Below are 16,846 nucleotides of genomic sequence, written 5' to 3'. Positions count from 1 at the left end.
GGCTTCTGCTGAACGACACCACCTCTCGCAATATGCTGATGTGTGAGGCTGGCACCGACAGCCAAAGCGTTGGGGTCATCAAAATGTCAGCGGCTAAGGCAGGTTTTTCTCCCTGGAATTGTAAATCTGTTTTCATTACTTGAGACTTCTAATTCCTGTGAGATTTTCCTGCTGGACAGTGTGTCTTCAGAACAAAACACAAGCAGCTCTGAGCTATGGGACATCATCAAACCTACTGACTGACAAAGAGCCTGTCTGACACCACCAGCCCAATGTGCTTGGTGGTAACCTCTGTGCGAGGTTGGCAAAATGTAGCTTTTTCTAGCTTCCCTGCCAAGCAAATGGGTTCTTTGACAAAGAGTTCACTTATGTCAGCTGTCCCTTCCAGTTCCAGTCAATTGGTTTGCAAGCAGAGCATGAGGATTTCTGGCTGACTCTGGTTTGGACGTACAGGGTGAGTGCCATCCTTGCAGAGTCCAGAAAACTTTTGGAGAGAGAGTTTTGGCGGAAGGCAAGATGGTATCTCACGACACTTCCCCAACCATGTAAATTTGGTGCCAGAATTTCACCTGTAGCATCTTTCTAAAATAATGTCACCAGTTGTGACAAGTCTCTGCTCATACATTACCTGCCTTCACCTCCCCAGTGAAACAGCGAGCAAGCATTCCAGTTCTTTTGTTTTATTTTTGTAGTATGCTTACAGGTATTATGACCTTTTATTATTAATATTTATGCAGCACATTTAAAATATTTTGGCTTATTTGTGTTCTTTGTGAATTACAACTGTGGGCTTTCAGTCAGCCCAGCTGGTTCTCCAAAACATCATGACAATACATTTCTTACGGCTCAACCCTTACCAGTCAATTCTTCGCTGAGCTACATTGGCATCAGTGGAGCTGTGCTGCTCATGCAGCTGAGGATCTGGTCTTTAAGATGGAGTATGAGACAATGGTCTATAGGTGAGACCGATTGATTTTATCTTGCACAAATATTTCTTTAAACAGTAGTTTTACTTTTGCAGTGATTTTTATCAGATTTCTATCTCGCTTTAAAATCCCATTCATGCTCTGAAATAGGACTCACCGTGAGACTGAAAGAGCTTTTGGCTTGGCTCTTAAGGAGCCTTGTTTGTGCAAAAGGACTAAAGCAGTCATAGCTCAAGTTGCCTATTGTTTTACAGTAAATGTTGTGCATTATCTGGTCGTCTACATGGCATCAGAGTTGTAAGTTGGCTACAGCTGCCTGGACACTCCCTCCTCCCCCCAGCACTGTCATGGAAAAAGAGATTTCTATCTACGGACAAAAAAGGCATTACTGTGTGACCTTTTTTCTTGGTAAATAAGGAGTGGTGATTACTAAGAAAGCACAAACAGTTCTGAAAGAAGACTTTATTTTCTGGGTTTGTGTATGTTTATGCAAGTATTATTATTTATCACTTGTATGTCCATTTATCGCCCTTAGCTTGGGGACAGAAGCTAAACTTTGAACCCAGACCCTTTGATAGCTGCACTACGGGCAGTGTGGCTGTAGTCTGGGGTGAGTTCAGACTCAGCGGGGACTAACTTCCTAGCGCTCTGCCCCAACAGGCAGTGGGACAGCAACTGCTTCAGGGCAGCTGGTTCTGGGAACATGAACCCAAGCTGAAGCGCAGCTACCAAAGGCAGCCTAGATACAGCACGATCCAGTCCCACACATGGATCAGGGACCTAAATACTAACTGAAGGAAAACAGAGGGTTACTATTCTAGGGCAATGAGGGGGAGTTTCAAAAGTGCCCACGACTTGACCCACATACTCAGTATTTCTTAGGTATTTAGCTGCTGCTGCTTTCAGTGGGAAACAAGACTTCAAGGAAACTTGCTGATCTGGGCTATCAATGGGATTAATGCACCTAAATTGCCCACCTGTTTTTTAGAATGGAAATAGTCTGTATTAATTCCACCCTAGCACCTAACCTTTCTGCTGCTGAAATCAGCACCGAGTAATCCATTGAATTCTATGGTGTGTAATCAAACCAGTAAACTGGACATCTCCTCCATCAGAAAATCCTATGTGGTGAGCACTGAAAACAGCAATGACTACTGTGTTGATGTTTTCAGACCCCAGGTGATTTTCAGTGTTTGGTTTGGGTACGGGTGTCCATCTGTGACAGAATGCTACCAGCTATATTGTGTTTTCTTGCATCTGTCTCTGTGTGGCACTGGTGCACTTTGAGAAATTCTTGAAGATGAACTAAAGATGAGGGATTTTGGTCTATTCCACTGCTGTGCAGATGCTTATGTACTATCGTCATTCCACTTTACTCAGTGCCTTCCAAAAACTACAGAAGTGCTGAGTAGTCCTGACACACCAGTTACACAGCGTGCACGTTCGTACTTTGATCATACACACAGACCAATTATAATCTTCTGCTGCTGTTGTTTCATTGACTGCATTATGTAAAAGCCTTTCTTACAAGTTGTTTCATGACTTTGCAGCTTGCAAGAAGCAAATTCTTCATCCAGACAGCTGAAAAGTAACCATAGCATCTCCCACCAAAGCCGTGCATGTGTAAGGCAGTCTATGTTCTCCTCTCCTGTGTGAGTCAAAGGGAAATCTGTTTTTTCAACACTTTCAGAATATGCAGAAAATCTATCCTGCTGCCACACTGAGATCTTTCTATATTTTATCTATTTGATATTTCTGCCTAAGTATATCGGCAGGAAGGGGCATGCAGAGTGACAGTCATCTCTTTTGCAAAGAACTAGCGGAAGACGAGCATTGTTTGAGCTGTCAGAAGTCTTAAGTGGCCATTAAACAGTGGCTTGTAAGGGCCTTCTTCGTACAGCTGAATTTAACCCCAACCTATGACTGTGTCTGTATCTAGTTTCCCCCAATAGAAGAGGATTCAGAGAATAACTGGAGTTCTGTTGTTTTCCTGCCTTCTAATACTAAACATTTTTTATCTTTGGTAAAGAGTTTTAATATGCTGGACTGCTGGTGTCAGGACCCATCTCTTTCATGTGGCTGTGTTTACTTTTGATTTACACCTTTTAGCCACAGCTTTTGTGGAAAGTAATGCACTCCCGGTGCAAATAAACGGGAGATTGTGAGGTGTGACCTATGTACCTGGCCTTGAGGAAAGAGCAGGGATTTTAAAACTTTGCTGTAGGAAAGAAGGGATTGCATTGTTATCAGCATGACCTAAAATGACTCCTTCAAAAGATAAGCAAGGCTATTTAGATCTGGACTTGATTTGGCAAATGGTTGTCACTACCACACCCTCTACTTTCCTAACCTGTTTACATGGCTGTAGAAAAATGTCTAAGCATTTCCTTTAGCATGTGATGCTAAAGAGGATGATAGAGATGAAAAGCTGTCTTTTGTGGGAATAGTGAGAACTGGTCTTACTGCAATAATTCTTTCTTGTCTTTCTTAACTGCCTTTCAGGTCAGACACTTGACTTACTGTTAAATTCACAGAAGTAATTACTACCTAGGAGAAAATCTGGGTATTTTAGCTATATGCAGTATTTTAGGTAGATCTTGTGTATAAATTTAGTCCCAAGGATTGTAGTGGAGTAGGACAAAGACTCATCAGACAGGGTAAAAGCAAGAGATTTAAAATTTTCATAAAGAAATTAGAAAAATTAGAAATAAACCATATTTTTTTAACAGTGAAGATAGTAACATTTGAATTAATTGGCAAGACAAATTCTCCATCTCTTGATTGGATGATTTTCTGAAAAATATACTTCAGGTGAGGAGAGAATTTTGTTTTCATAGTACAGATCCTGGACTGAATGTAAAATCGAATGCTTTGTGTTACTCAGGATGTCAGCTAAAATAATGCGAAGGCTTCTTCTGGCCGTAAGCCTGTGTATCAGTGCATCAACCGCCACTGAACACCATTGGCAAGTGGTGATTTCCCCATAACACTTTCTTTCCCTTCTCACTAATTTTCCCAAGTTGTCTAGAGCCTAAGAGAGGCCTGTTTTAAACTAAGTAATTTAGCCAATGGCCTGTGTAGGTTCACTGAAAGCTCATAATTTTCTTTCTACTGCTGGAGGGTCAATTACAACTGGCTGAAATGCTCCACATTCATTAGACTGACCATGTGAAGAGGGAGCGGTATGTGTCCTTTGTGCCACCTCTACTGGCAGAGCAGGGAAGCAAGATACAAAACGTCTCTTGACGTTGCCCGCTAGGTGAGCTTGGACAAGTCACTTTTTCAGCTCCTTGTCTGCATTTCCCTTCATGCCTTTGTACCCTCTAAATTCTTTGGGGTACTCAGTGCAGGTGGAAAACCAAGAAAAGCCCTCTACAGAGCCATGGGAAGAGATCATTCCTACCCTGACTTAAACCTCAGCTGAATCTGCGGGATCCTACTGCAACAGTCTCTAACGAAAAGCACTGTTATGGCGACATTACGTTGTCTTGTGTTTGTTACCAGGCTTCCTCCTAGCTCAGCCAGAAAGCTGCCATGTTGGCTCAAGATTCAGAGGTTCTGTAACTGACTTGTGCAAGATTCAGGATTTGGCTTCTGGTGGTGTGGCGCATCCCTCTGTGATTAAAAGCACATGTCCACATAAGGAATGCAGCTCTTCAAATGTGAACTTCGTGTAATTATGAAAGCAGTAGGAGATAAGAATAATTGTTTTCAGTTCCAGATGTCCTGTCTTCTTCAGCACTGCAGGAAGATGAAGTGAAAGTCGAGTAGGGCAATAACAAAGTTCAAATGCACAGCGGGATAACTGATGGTGACCAAAGTACCGGTAGGATCTAATAGAGTTCAAAGAAAATTCCTTTCCATATTCCTAGTCACTAAAGAGGTTTCTCACTATCATTATAAGCACATCCATTTCATGAGCCTGATTACACACAGAGTGGGTGGTTTGCATAGCTATCGACCGACAGGGCTGAACCGCCGTGTGATGTAAACTGTTTTAATGAGAGGGGAGCTACAGCATTTCATGTGAAATGATTTGCTTCTCTGGCTTAACTGGCTCTGCTAAGGACTCCATTCCCCATCACAAAACGCATACATGGTGTGACAATTTCCAACATATTAAAATGTTGAAAGAGTGCTTTCTAAAAGTTTCAGTAAATGCAGTCAACTGGTGTGTTGTGCCCGTGTGTGGGCTTAGGGATGAAATAAAGGAAAATTCAGTGGAGGGTTAGGGAAAAGGCAAGAAAAACTAATTGAATAGGGAGCCCACAATGGTTGTGCCTTGCCAGATTAATGAGTCACTGTTTGCTGTGCTGTTAAGGCCCAGGAGACTGTTAGAAACTCAAAGGAGCCATGAAGTATTGCAAGTGTGTCTTAGGAGGCAGAGCAACAGCATTGCTCAATTTAGGAGTAAAACTCTGCTCTCTCAATAGGCTGCATGAGTTCCAGAATCACACAGGCTTCTTGCTTATTGTCCCAGGCGCTGGGGCTGCAGCTCCTCCAAAGCAGCTATGTTGAGGCCACAGGGAGATTTTGTCATTTAGGGCAGGTCCCGAAGGGGAGCTATGTAGCGTTTAAGCATGGCAGTCCAAAACTGTGAACCTGTAACCCCTCACTGCAGCTGTTGCTCAGTCCTGAAGTTTCCTCAGCTGTTTGCACTGAATTTCTACAGGTGCCAAACGTGCTGCTTCGGGTCTGTTTGGTGCTTCTTTCCTTATATCCTTGGAGAGTCATGCTCAGAACACAGCAGGACCTTAAAAGGCAGAGGTAGTCAGTCATCCCTTTTCTAAAGGGCCAGAAGGGTGGTGCCCAAGTTGTACTCAACCCTTAGGTCCTAAGAGCTACAAACCCGCCCTTCTAGGGGAGAGCCTGCAAATCTGTCAGCACTAGAGGGAAACGTCATTCCCGTCGCTTTCCATCACAGCTTTTCTGCTTCACAAAGAGGAGTTACAATTGCGCTGGGTCTAGAAGAGAGCCTGACTTTCTAGCCTGTTGTTAGGGCATTTATTTGTACAGAAACATGTGAATTCTAAGCCCAGCTTCAATGCTTGTTTATGTGTACTTCAGATTCGTATTGGGAGTTATTTTATGCAATACTTTTCAGTATTTTATGTAATACTTCCAGTAATAAAGTTGGCATGGAAAAGTAAGAATGTACTAGTGGAACTGTTGATGGTGTAAGCATGGGAGGGAGGTTCTCTATCAGCATAGGAGGACCAGATACTACACTGGAAGGACTACAGAGGAATTGATGTAATAGGAATGGGGTGAAATTTAGGTCATGCACATATGGGCTAACAGCAAGAGTTTCTGATATAAAGTGATAAATGGAACTGACACTGGAGAAAAATCCAGATATACTGAACATTCAGAGGATAATTATGATATGTTAGTGTTTCTGATAAAGACAGGAAAATACTTGCACTTCCATGCAGAATATTGGTAAGGCCACTTCTGAAAAAATGATGATCAAAAATAAGACTGAGAGAGTCTGATTTCTACCTCTTAGAACATTAATTGCCAAAAGAAAGAACGTCTGTTTCAGCCAAAGGCTTATTCATCCATGCGTAAATGAATCCATGCAGCAAGAAACAAGATGCAGGTTCCCAGAGATCAGTGGCGTAAGGCTTGTAGCCTTCCAATGGGAGCAGTAAGAAAACCCAGGTGGTTTGAGGTGGAAGTCAGCAAGTTTATAATAAAGTTATTACCTGGTACGGCTGCCTGTATTAGGAGCACTGGACTCAATGCCCAAGAGATCCTCTCTAATGACAGCTCCCCTCAGATCCAGCCTGCTTGTCATTTCTGCTGAAATGCCAATGTACTTGCAGAGAACACTAGCAAACAGGGAAAAATATACCAGTTTCTTGTATAAAGAAGTGCAGCTCTTCCAGAATGCCCTGGCTGATTCAGCTGAAGGACATGAACCCTTGACAGGATCTCCATCACTGGGGAGTTCTTAATGATACACAAGGCGAAATCCTGGTCCCTGTGAAGTTGATGGAAGTTTTGCTGTTAATTTCTGTGAGGCCAGGATTTCACCCTGAAAAGGGAGTCAAAAGTACATGCGTGCTTTCAGAGACAGAGTGGCTGATTAAATACATCTGCTGCACTTCTCTTTTATCAATCATTGATAAAGCAGAGCCTTTTAAATATAAACTTTGGGTAAGCTTAACCACAAAATTCAAACATGTCCTTTTACAAGCCTTAAAAGAAAAATGTGTCTGTCTTTTGTCTGAAAAGAACAGAAATCATGGTAAGGAATAACACACACCCATACCCATCCGCTCCAACCCCCTGTAGCATTTGGTGTTTGGCTGAAATGAGTGATTAAAGCATAGAAAAGCCAGTTGAAATATTTCTGGATGATACATAAAACTTTATCCTCTAAGGACGTCATCCAAAACTATGTTCCTCCTCATTTAATTCCCGAGCAGTTGAGCACCAGCTAGGAGTTCCTCTGGATTTCAGCCCTTTCCCAGTACCGCCCAGCACTGCCACTTGTGACATGCCAGCAGGGCTCGGGACAGGCAGCGAGCCCTCCGCACGGCTCGGATCACGCTGTGGGGACATCGGTGGGGCCGGACACCCGCCTGGTGCTGGGCAGGGGGGCAGAGAGGGCTGGGAAATCCTCTCCCAGGCCCCGCGTTTGCCCTGGCACGGCCGGGGCGCGCTGCAGACCTGGCCGCGGTGCGTGGCCCGCCGGGGGCAGGAGACACGCGTGTCCCACCGGGCGCATCTCTGCCACGGGCGTGGGAGCCGCGCAGCGCCGGCCCGGGCAAGGGAAGCCGCGGAGGGCAGGGCAGGCTCCTGGCTCGCCCTGCCCAGCCCGGCCTCCGAAGGACAGCCTTCCTCCGGGCCGCCCTCCCGGCCCCGAGCGGGACCTGCCCCGGTGAGTGCCGCCCCGCCCGCCCGCAGCTCCCGCCGCTGAATTTGCTCCGGTCCCTTAATTGTTTCGCTCTCACCGAGGACTTTGCTTACGGTCCCTTGTGCGGCGAGCTGCATCCCCCTCTTAGGCTTGCTCCGGGCTGGTGTCCGCCGCAGTCCCGCCCGGCAGTCGGGAGGTAAGGCACGGCACGGGCTGGCACGGCTCGGCTCGGCATGGCACGGCTCGGCTCGCAGCCGCTGGACCGCACGCCCAACGCCCGCAGCCCGTTGCGGCGGCCGCGCCCCCGCCGGCTCTCGGTGCCCGCGGGGCTCCGGCCCCGCTGCTGCCGCGGCAGCGCCCGGGGCCCGACTGCCCGCGCCGGCGGGGCGGGCTGGGGTTGCTCGGGCACCCCAGGGCGCCTCCGCGCTCCGGCCGGCGGGTCCTGAGGCGGCTCCCAGCACCGCTCCCTCCTGCGCGGCACCGGGGCTCCTCCCAGGGGATGAAGTGTTACCGTGAAAAGCTTCGGGGTCCCGCGGCCGGAGCTGCTCCCTGCCGTGCGGGTCGGCGTGTGCCCGCGGAGCCGTGCCGGTCCGTTACCGGCGGGCTGCAGAGCAGCAGGCGTGCATGGAGCTCTCCTGGCCGGTTCGCGTCTCTCCCCTCTCTCAAGAGGTGTTCGGGGACGGGCGTGACACGCCGTGTTTTCCCTAGGTGCGTGCGGCGTTTTACAGACGCTTCTGAAGGTTTTGCAGTTGCAGATAACACCGGTTGTTTGTGGCGGTGTTCGGCTGGCTCCCGTCCTGCGCCTGAAACAACGAAAAAGGTGTGAGAGCTTAAATCTGGTAATTCTATTACCTAAGGACTTGGTGGTGGAAACTTCTCGGGATCCCGGGGCTCAGGCGGTTGGCATGGGTGTAACGTGTTCTTCCCCTGCCCTTCCAGTTCAGGGCCTGATCCTGGAGTCTTGTAAGTACAAGTTCTAGTTCTGTTGTTTCCAGGAGTGTTCACGTAGGGAAGAGCTGTGGGATTGTGTTCAGGATTACTGTAGTCTGTTGAATTCCAAATGAACCCTGGCTCTTCTTCGGTATAGAAAGGACGCCTTATGCTGCTTCCCGTAGTCACTTTAATGCAAAACCAAGTGTGAAGCATGAGTATTATGATTTATTGGAATTTCATATAAGCAAAAAAGGGTCTCTGAAATGCTGTGCAAGATACAGAGAATCAGGTCCAGAGCCTGAAGGCAGAAAACTTAAATGTTCTGCCCTGGTTCTGAGTAAAACCCAAAAAAAGGGGAAAGGATTGTTGTGGCTGAGAAGTACCAGCTCTTTGCACTTGCACAGTGATATTCAGCATGTGGGAAGCCTCCTGAGAGAGCAACACATTGGAATGATTCAGAGTTAAAATATTGGAAGCTTAATGTATAGATTTCATGTGTTTCAGCTTCTCAGCTTTGTGGTGAGGGAGAGGAGGAGGGAAGAAATCCTGTCTATAAGAAGTTGCTCTGTCAGTCAGGTTTTTTGATAAAGACATTAATTTTAAAAAATTACCTAAACTGTGTGTAGTCAAGGACAAATACAAATATATTACTGACAGAGCAATTGCTCTTTTCAAAGCATGATGCTAGCAGAGTGGCTTAGGGGGCACAATTGCACTAGGAAGAGCTTTTCAACCAAATGTGTTCATTCTTGTAATGTGAGTGGAAGCTGGCTGCAAGTTAATTTCAGAGGTCTGCTTTTGGTTTAATGCAATCTAGACTATTTATCTGAAGGTTTTTTTCTGTGTTTCCCTCCAAACTTTTCAAAAAGTTAAACCACTTGCTAGGTAGTGTGCACAAGAATATAGTCAAGGAGATAAGCAAGGAGACTTCCTTATTACTAGCTAACTTCAATTCTCGGCTAAATATACTTTAGCGATGTCGCAGGCTTATTCCAAGGATCATCTAGAGAAGAACAGCAGCGGTTTGTGCCTGTAAATGTTTGTGTTGGTGAAATGTTACATGGTCTAAATAACTTAAAAAGAGAAAAAGCCATTAAAGTTTATCATTCTTAAGATATTCTCATGAATTTATTCTCATCTCCACTTAGGGCTCCTGCTTCAGTGTCAAAATGATCTTCCATAATCATACACATATAGAAAGGGAATGTTGAATAAGATTAGCAACATACATCTCTGCTGCGTCCTAAGTTTTACCCAGCTGCTTGGTGATTTCACAGCTGTTTCTGCAGTTGATGGCAATTCCCATTGCTCTGCTTTCTGCAGAGCTGTCACAATGCTCTGCTGCAGATTGTGCCTTGTCCCTATTCTGAGTTATGAGTCTTGTTTTTAAATGTCCCATAACAGAAATGAACAACAGTAAATATAATGGATTTATGTTTATTACAGGAAGTTCTTGGACTAAGTTTGCCTTTTTTTTTTTTTCCAAGGGGAGTTTTCAGAATTATGTTACTTAGGTTTTGTTATAGAATAGATTTAAAAGGGGGTTTTAGTGTTGTCACTGTCAGTTTACAGCTACGAAAACAACGGCACAGGGAGGTGATATGATTTGCTCAAAGAAACCTGAGACATAAGAAGAGACAGAACCCCAAGTATTCTGAGTTGTGATTCACACAGGTGAAGTGAGCAATAGAAATGAAGTTAAATGAGATTTTTAGCTACAGAAATTCATGTGTATTGCCTTTTCCTGCCTAGCTCTTCCTGGGGGATTTGCCTGGGTTGTGACACTCATCATCAAGATGTCACGTCATCAAAGGAAAATGTTACGTAGGGCCAGAAATGGGTGGCTGCTGCCAAGAAAAAAGGCAGAAAACTCTAGGAGAGCCAGAGGGAGAACATCTGCTTCAGTTAGGTTAGGAGCAGGCGTCAGGACACAGCAGGAGCTTTTCCATGCAGGAGTTTTGTTCTTAGGAAGCTGATAAATATCCAATAACTTCTCTTGTAGGAAACTTCCATGCTAGAATATTGTCACCTCCAATTCATCGTTCAGCGACATCTGACACTTCAAAGCCTGGAGCGGCTCTGACTGCTGCATGACTCTGCCTTGAACTGACATACAAGACATCTCAAGCAGTCTTCCTCTGCTTGCTGAGCCAAGGGATTTGTTACGATGGACTTCTCATGGACCTGGTAGGTGTGCATGCTGGTGGATTTAATGTCTTTTCAGTAAATATCAACTTACCCTTATTAGCGAGTAAAACATTCCTCTCCCCTTTATCGAGTGTTAGGCACAGATTGCCACAGAAATGCATTCTTCCTCCAAGTTAAAGTAGCTCCTTAAGACAGTACTTCTGGTATGATTAGTGAGAGGATGCTGGTGTTGCCGGGTATCTTTGCCTAAATTTCTTACCCTGAAACTTGAACCAAGTCACCTGTTGGCGTAAGTCAGCAGTGACTGTGCTGGCAATCAGAATCTAATGCCCTGTTTTCTAGGGCTGGATACCTTTACGCACACTTCGAATAGGTTCTGTTGTTTATTTAACTTACAGTATTTCAGTAGAGGTTTGTTTATTTGTTTTATGTGAATGCCTGTCTGCTTACATCCTATTGCAGGCAAGAACTGTGCTCCTCAGAGGTCAACAGGTATTTTGTTATTGACTTAATTTTGGTAGTTTAGGAGACTTTAAAAAACTCATGTAAGTTTTTTGACTGTATAAATATGTCCTCTTTCTTCATAGATCTGTGTACAAGGCATCTAAGAGATTTAATGCTCATTGGGGATGTATCTGAAGCAGAGGGACAAGGACTCTGCAACAGGAGCAAATATACTTGGATTGAATGTTAAAGTTTTTCAGAATAATCGTGTTTGTTATGAGCCCAATCCAAAGCCTTTTCAAGTTATTGGGAAGTTTCCCAATTTCTGTGACTATTATGAGTATTTGGGCTTTTGAATAGTTGTTACAAGGTATTTGGAACAAAGAGACCTTTTATATGGAAAATGGTTAATGTTTTTTCCTCCCTCAAGTTTAATAATAAAATGTTGAAGAAGTTGAATATGGCTAGTGGTAAGATCAAAAAAAAAAGTGATATTTGGGGACCACATTCTCCTGTTGTGCTGAACTTCTATAAAGTTTTATGGATGAGTAATGCAGCAACGTAATGGCAGCAGTGTGAGTCTCACTGCCATGTAAGTCATTATTGAAAATGCAGAACTTGGGCTCAGATTCATGGGGGGACAGATCAATGGTGCTCTAGAGCAACCCCATGACTTTCCTGGGCTCTTTCAACTGATATAAAAGGTGCTTAAACGTGTGTTACGATTCAAAGGACAAAGCAACAGAACCTGGGAGAATCTAGGATGTCTACGATGTTAGCACGGATATGTTTGCTTTGTCTGATAAGCACTGATCAGATCCCCTTCCTGTCCTTGGAGATACCCCAGTAACTTCACAGAAACACACAGAATCATGGAATGGTGGTGGCTGGAAGGGACCTCTGGGAGTCATCTGCTTCACCCCCCATCTCACTTAAGCAGAGTCACCTAAAGAAGCCTGTCCAGATGGCTTTTGAGTATCTCCAAGGATGGAGACTCCCAAACCTCCCTGGGCAACCTGTTCCAGTGCTCAGTCACCCTCACAGTAAAAAAAGTGTTTCCTGATGTTCGGGCAGAACCTCCTGTCTTTGTGCCCTTTGCCTCTTGGGTGGTCAGTGTGTGTGCTCAGGGTGCGCTCGGTTGTGCTCAGCGTTAGGGGGGGAAAAGGCCACTCTGTAGCTGCTGAGCCCCTTGCAGGATTGAGCCCTGAAGGCAGCTATATACAGCAAGATACGATACTGAGCTGAGCCCCCTTCCTTAGTGCAATAGAATAAAAGCTTTGTCAAACCAGATTTGAACTTTCCTTCTCTCATTGGGGTTCAAGGAAGCTCAGATACAGACTTTCTGACAAGATACAGAGTATAGCCTGTTTGTGTCTGTTTAAAATCCTCTTTCTTGCAAAACACAGTTGTATGAGGTATTGAGCTACAAAACCAAGGGCTCTCCACAATGGATGAATATATCTTAGCAACAAGGGTGGGAGTGGTGGGAAAGGAAAAGGAGAATACAAGTATCTGGCAATTAACTTCCTAGTCACAGATGTGAAGGTGATAAAAGTGATAAAAGCATTACTGCATTGCCAATGCTCTTCCTTGTTCTCTGAGCTGCATATCATGCTGCTCCCAAGAGCAAAGCTACACAGCCCTTACCAGAGAGTGGTGGAGGAGTCCTGTGAGCTACTCGCTCCAGGAAAATCAAGTGGTTCCCCCGTGTCCCAGCCTCTGTTGTATGTGGTGGGGTGCACCGAGCACACAGCCCGGTCCAGGGCAGCACGGCCGTGGTAGCCTCAGCGCCGTCAGAGGCTCGCTGCAGACTCCAGGGCGGTCCCCGCACCGCCAGAGCCCCGGTGAGATGGCTGAGCTCTGCCATGGCAGTGTGGAGTAGAGAGCCACGGGCTCGTCTTGCCCTGGTCGGGTGGACTCCAGTTACACGCTGAGCTCTGGGGAGCCAAAAGCTGTTCTGCCCCGTAATGCAGATGCAGTCAAACTGCGCAGGCTGGCTGTAGGGCCGAGAGCGTGCGTGCAATATGTGGACAGGAGGGAGGGAAGCAGCGTACTGTAGCTAAGATGAGCAAATATGACTGTAAATCTCCCTCCCACACAGTGACATGGATGTGGTTTCGGGGACCCATTACTTTTTGCATTAAGCCAGTTTGAACGGCAAGCTGACAGCCTGGCACTGATGTCGCGGTAACAGTAGGTTCACCACCTTCAGCTGGCGTTTGCTGAGCGCAGGGAACTGTCTTCGTCCCCATTCCCCCCCACATCCATGCCTAGTCATGACCATTTGAATTTTTTCGTTATGTGGCACTTGGCGTTGAGAAAGGGTTCACTATTTCTGCTGGGGCAGTTCTTGCCCGTGTTACTGCGATGTGCATTGGAGCAAATCTGTGTAATATGTGTGTAGGTGTATATATAAAGAAGTAGTGTGCAAAAGTGTGTGAGCGAGAGTAGAATTTTTATCCAAAACTTCACCTCCTCATCAGAAGATGTAATGCCATTGACATCTAAATTACATCCAGAAGTACTGACTTTAGGATGTAACTTAAAGTGCGATTTGGCCCACAACACTTCGGGGGTGATGTCTTGGTCTGGGACTCTGTTCTTTCTAGCACTACTTCACACACTAATGACTACCATAAAAATTGATTCCAATCCTCCACAATCAGTAGTGTTACAACTAAGCTTGTACATAAATCCTTGTCAGGTCAGAGTGTCTGCTTGTTTGCAGTCCTGAGTGGGATACTTTTGTGCCACCCATTTGTCACATAACAGTAACACTTCTTAGTTCAACTCCTGCTCTTCTCTCCATAGTGCAATGCGTGCTCAGCAGAGCCTCCTCTAGCCTAAGAACTGGCGAAGTCAGGATGATCAAGATGACAAACGAACCTATTAAAGAGATCCCAGGCGCTCCAAAGCATCCTGATTCTGTAACGGCAGAGAAGAGCAATAACAATGACTGTGTGATAACCACCATCCCTCTTGTCAGTGAGTGCCAGCTGACTGCAGCGACAGGAGGAGCAGAACTCTCCTGTTACCGCTGTACCATTCCCTTCGGTGTGGTTATCCTCATAGCCGGCATTGTGGTTACTGCTGTGGCGTACAGCTTCAATTCCCATGGATCAATCATCTCGGTGTTTGGATTAGTCCTATTGTCATCAGGACTCCTTTTGCTGGCTTCTAGTGCAGTGTGCTGGAAAATCAGGCAGCAAAAAAAGAAAGCAAAGAGGCGGGAGAGCCAGACGGCACTTGTGGCAAATCAGCGAACCTTGTTTGGTTAAAGGCAACCGAGAAGAAGGTTGGACAGAAGACAGAACCTTTGTAAGTCAACGTGACTATCAGCGGGAGAGATTGCAGGTTTTAATTTAACTCTGGAAGTGAACTGAAATGAAAATGGAATGGATTAAGAAATACTCTTAAAAAAACTCTGCAAGTGCTCTTAATCTTTTTCTTACTGCAAGCTTGGTAGTGATTCTTTCCAAGACGGAGGAAAAAACACTTTTCCTTCACAGAAAACAGTGTCGTCATAACTGCAACCGTCATAGCTGCATTCTCCAACGTGCTGATCGTGTTGGAAAGGGAACTTGTGCGAAATAAGAAAATAATTTGAACTGACTTGAAATGCCAGAGATCTCCTTAAAATACACACTGTGACATTTGACCAAGGGAGAAGTCGTAGCATTTGAAGCGACTACAAGCTTATGGTCTGTGACTTAAATTGTAGCTCAAAAAAAAAAAAAAAAAAGGCAATGGCAACCAAGCACACTGCAGATGGCTCAATAAGCTGATTCTTATATTTTATGTAACTTGCCCCTCCCAATATCTGTGGTACTTTCCCCCTTTTTTAAACCAACTAATATTAATTTTGTTTTACTATTGAATAGAAATAGGTAGAAATGTGTAATTATATTGTCTAACCTAAATAACGAGGTATGGTTATAGCTTAAAACATGAGACTTTTTTTTTTTGTAAATTAAAGTGGTCAGGTTTAGCACTTTTGATTATTTTGCTATAAAATTAAAAAGTAAATTTCATTAAAATAATATTCAGTGCTGCTAGACCTTTAGAAAATCCTTTTTTATTGCTATCAAAATAGCCTGTATCTTCAACTTTGACTGCTTTATGATTCTATTTTTGTAGAACAACATCTGTGACAATAACTGTGAATATATGTACTGCTGATCCCTTCCAAAAATCTCTGCAGACTATGGATCTTGGTTTGATAGCCCATCCCCCTTGCAGCTTGATTTACGACTCAGTTACTGAAAAATTATAACCATCAGTGCTGCGGATAGTTACTGGCATAGTCAGTTTTAGACACAACTATTAATAATTGTGGCAGCCGAGTCATCTGTGTAGGAGGTTTTTGCTGAATGAGCTTTGGGATTACGAATCTTTACCAAAAGCAGGTGCCAGGTATCCCCCGTGTGCCTGAGATGTTTGATTCTGTAACTCTTGTGTTCTAGAGATCTTCCAGCTTTTCTCAGGTAACGAATAATTGAGGGGCTGGTTGCAGACTGAAGCAAACCAGAACATTATTTCTTCAACTAAATCTTAAAGGACGAGTGGTGCTGAGCCAAGTCACAGACTTCCACCCCACCATGTACAAGGGTGTCAGAGGGCAGATGGGCTGCGGTTTTTTCTCTCTCTTTTTTTTTTTTTTTTCCTCTTTACTTTCTCCAGACTGAAAAGGGCTGGATGTGATTTTTGCTTTCCGCTGCCACAGCGAGCGAGGCCTGTGCGAGCGTGCCTCCTCTTTGACCTCCAGAGCCTCTGGCATCCAGGGCTGTGGCGCCGCCGCTGCAGAGCACACCTGCCGAGCAGGTGCCGCAGGGGATATCGCCTTCTGCAGGTCACCCCAGAGCCGGACGCGTCTCCTGCTGGAATCACCCAGGCATTCTGGCTTCGGTGCCGCCTTTTCCTCTGCCCTCCGTGGTTTAAGCTTGTTACATCCATAACTTATCCCCGGATTTGCAAAGTGCACTTTGTGTTTTAAATAGAGCAAGCTATATGTATGGGAGGGCATGTTTGGAGTCAGTATTTGCGTTGCCACACTCCGTGGTTACCAGACGCTATAATAAAATCACTTGCATCAGAGGAAAGCTGACAACACATTTTAGCACTTCCATAGCCCTAAGTTAATCACGGCAGGAAGCTTTCCTGCTGCTAGGAGAACATGTTGCGTCACCAGAACATCTGACACCGGTGTCTAATGTCAATCGCTTTGCTTAAGGTCATTAAAAATATTAGGGTGTCCCCTTACGATGTACAGGTTTTGCATGAGTGACAATTCACGGGAAATACATAGCATGATAAATAATGGAACAGGTGGACTAAAGTGGTGTCTTTCCTGTTTAAAATGAGAAAAGTGATTGACATTAGCAAAGCTCAATAAGCTCAATAGGACTGATTATTTCTTTTTCCCCTGTGAACACAACAGTTTTTCTGACTCCTTCTTCCCCCTCCCCATTTCTTTTTCCTCAGTGGAATTTTGCAGGCTGCTGAGGAGAGAATTGCAAGGGCTGTAGAGATG

General features: G+C 45.1%; 1 protein-coding gene across 1 annotated transcript; it reads left to right on the top strand.

The window, feature by feature from the left end:
* The first annotated feature begins 10,902 nt into the window (after positions 1–10,902).
* Positions 10,903–14,594, top strand: TMEM100 (transmembrane protein 100). Its single transcript, XM_009960875.2, has 2 exons — positions 10,903–10,915; positions 14,128–14,594. Exons 1-2 carry the CDS (start codon positions 10,903–10,905, stop codon positions 14,592–14,594), a joined length of 480 nt encoding a protein of 159 aa, XP_009959177.2.
* The last annotated feature ends 2,252 nt before the right edge of the window (positions 14,595–16,846 follow it).

The sequence above is a fragment of the Leptosomus discolor genome, chromosome 15 (assembly GCF_034619465.1).
Source record: "Leptosomus discolor isolate bLepDis1 chromosome 15, bLepDis1.hap2, whole genome shotgun sequence".
Lineage (NCBI taxonomy): Eukaryota > Metazoa > Chordata > Aves > Leptosomiformes > Leptosomidae > Leptosomus > Leptosomus discolor.
This window is presented reverse-complemented; position numbering and strand designations above follow the sequence as displayed.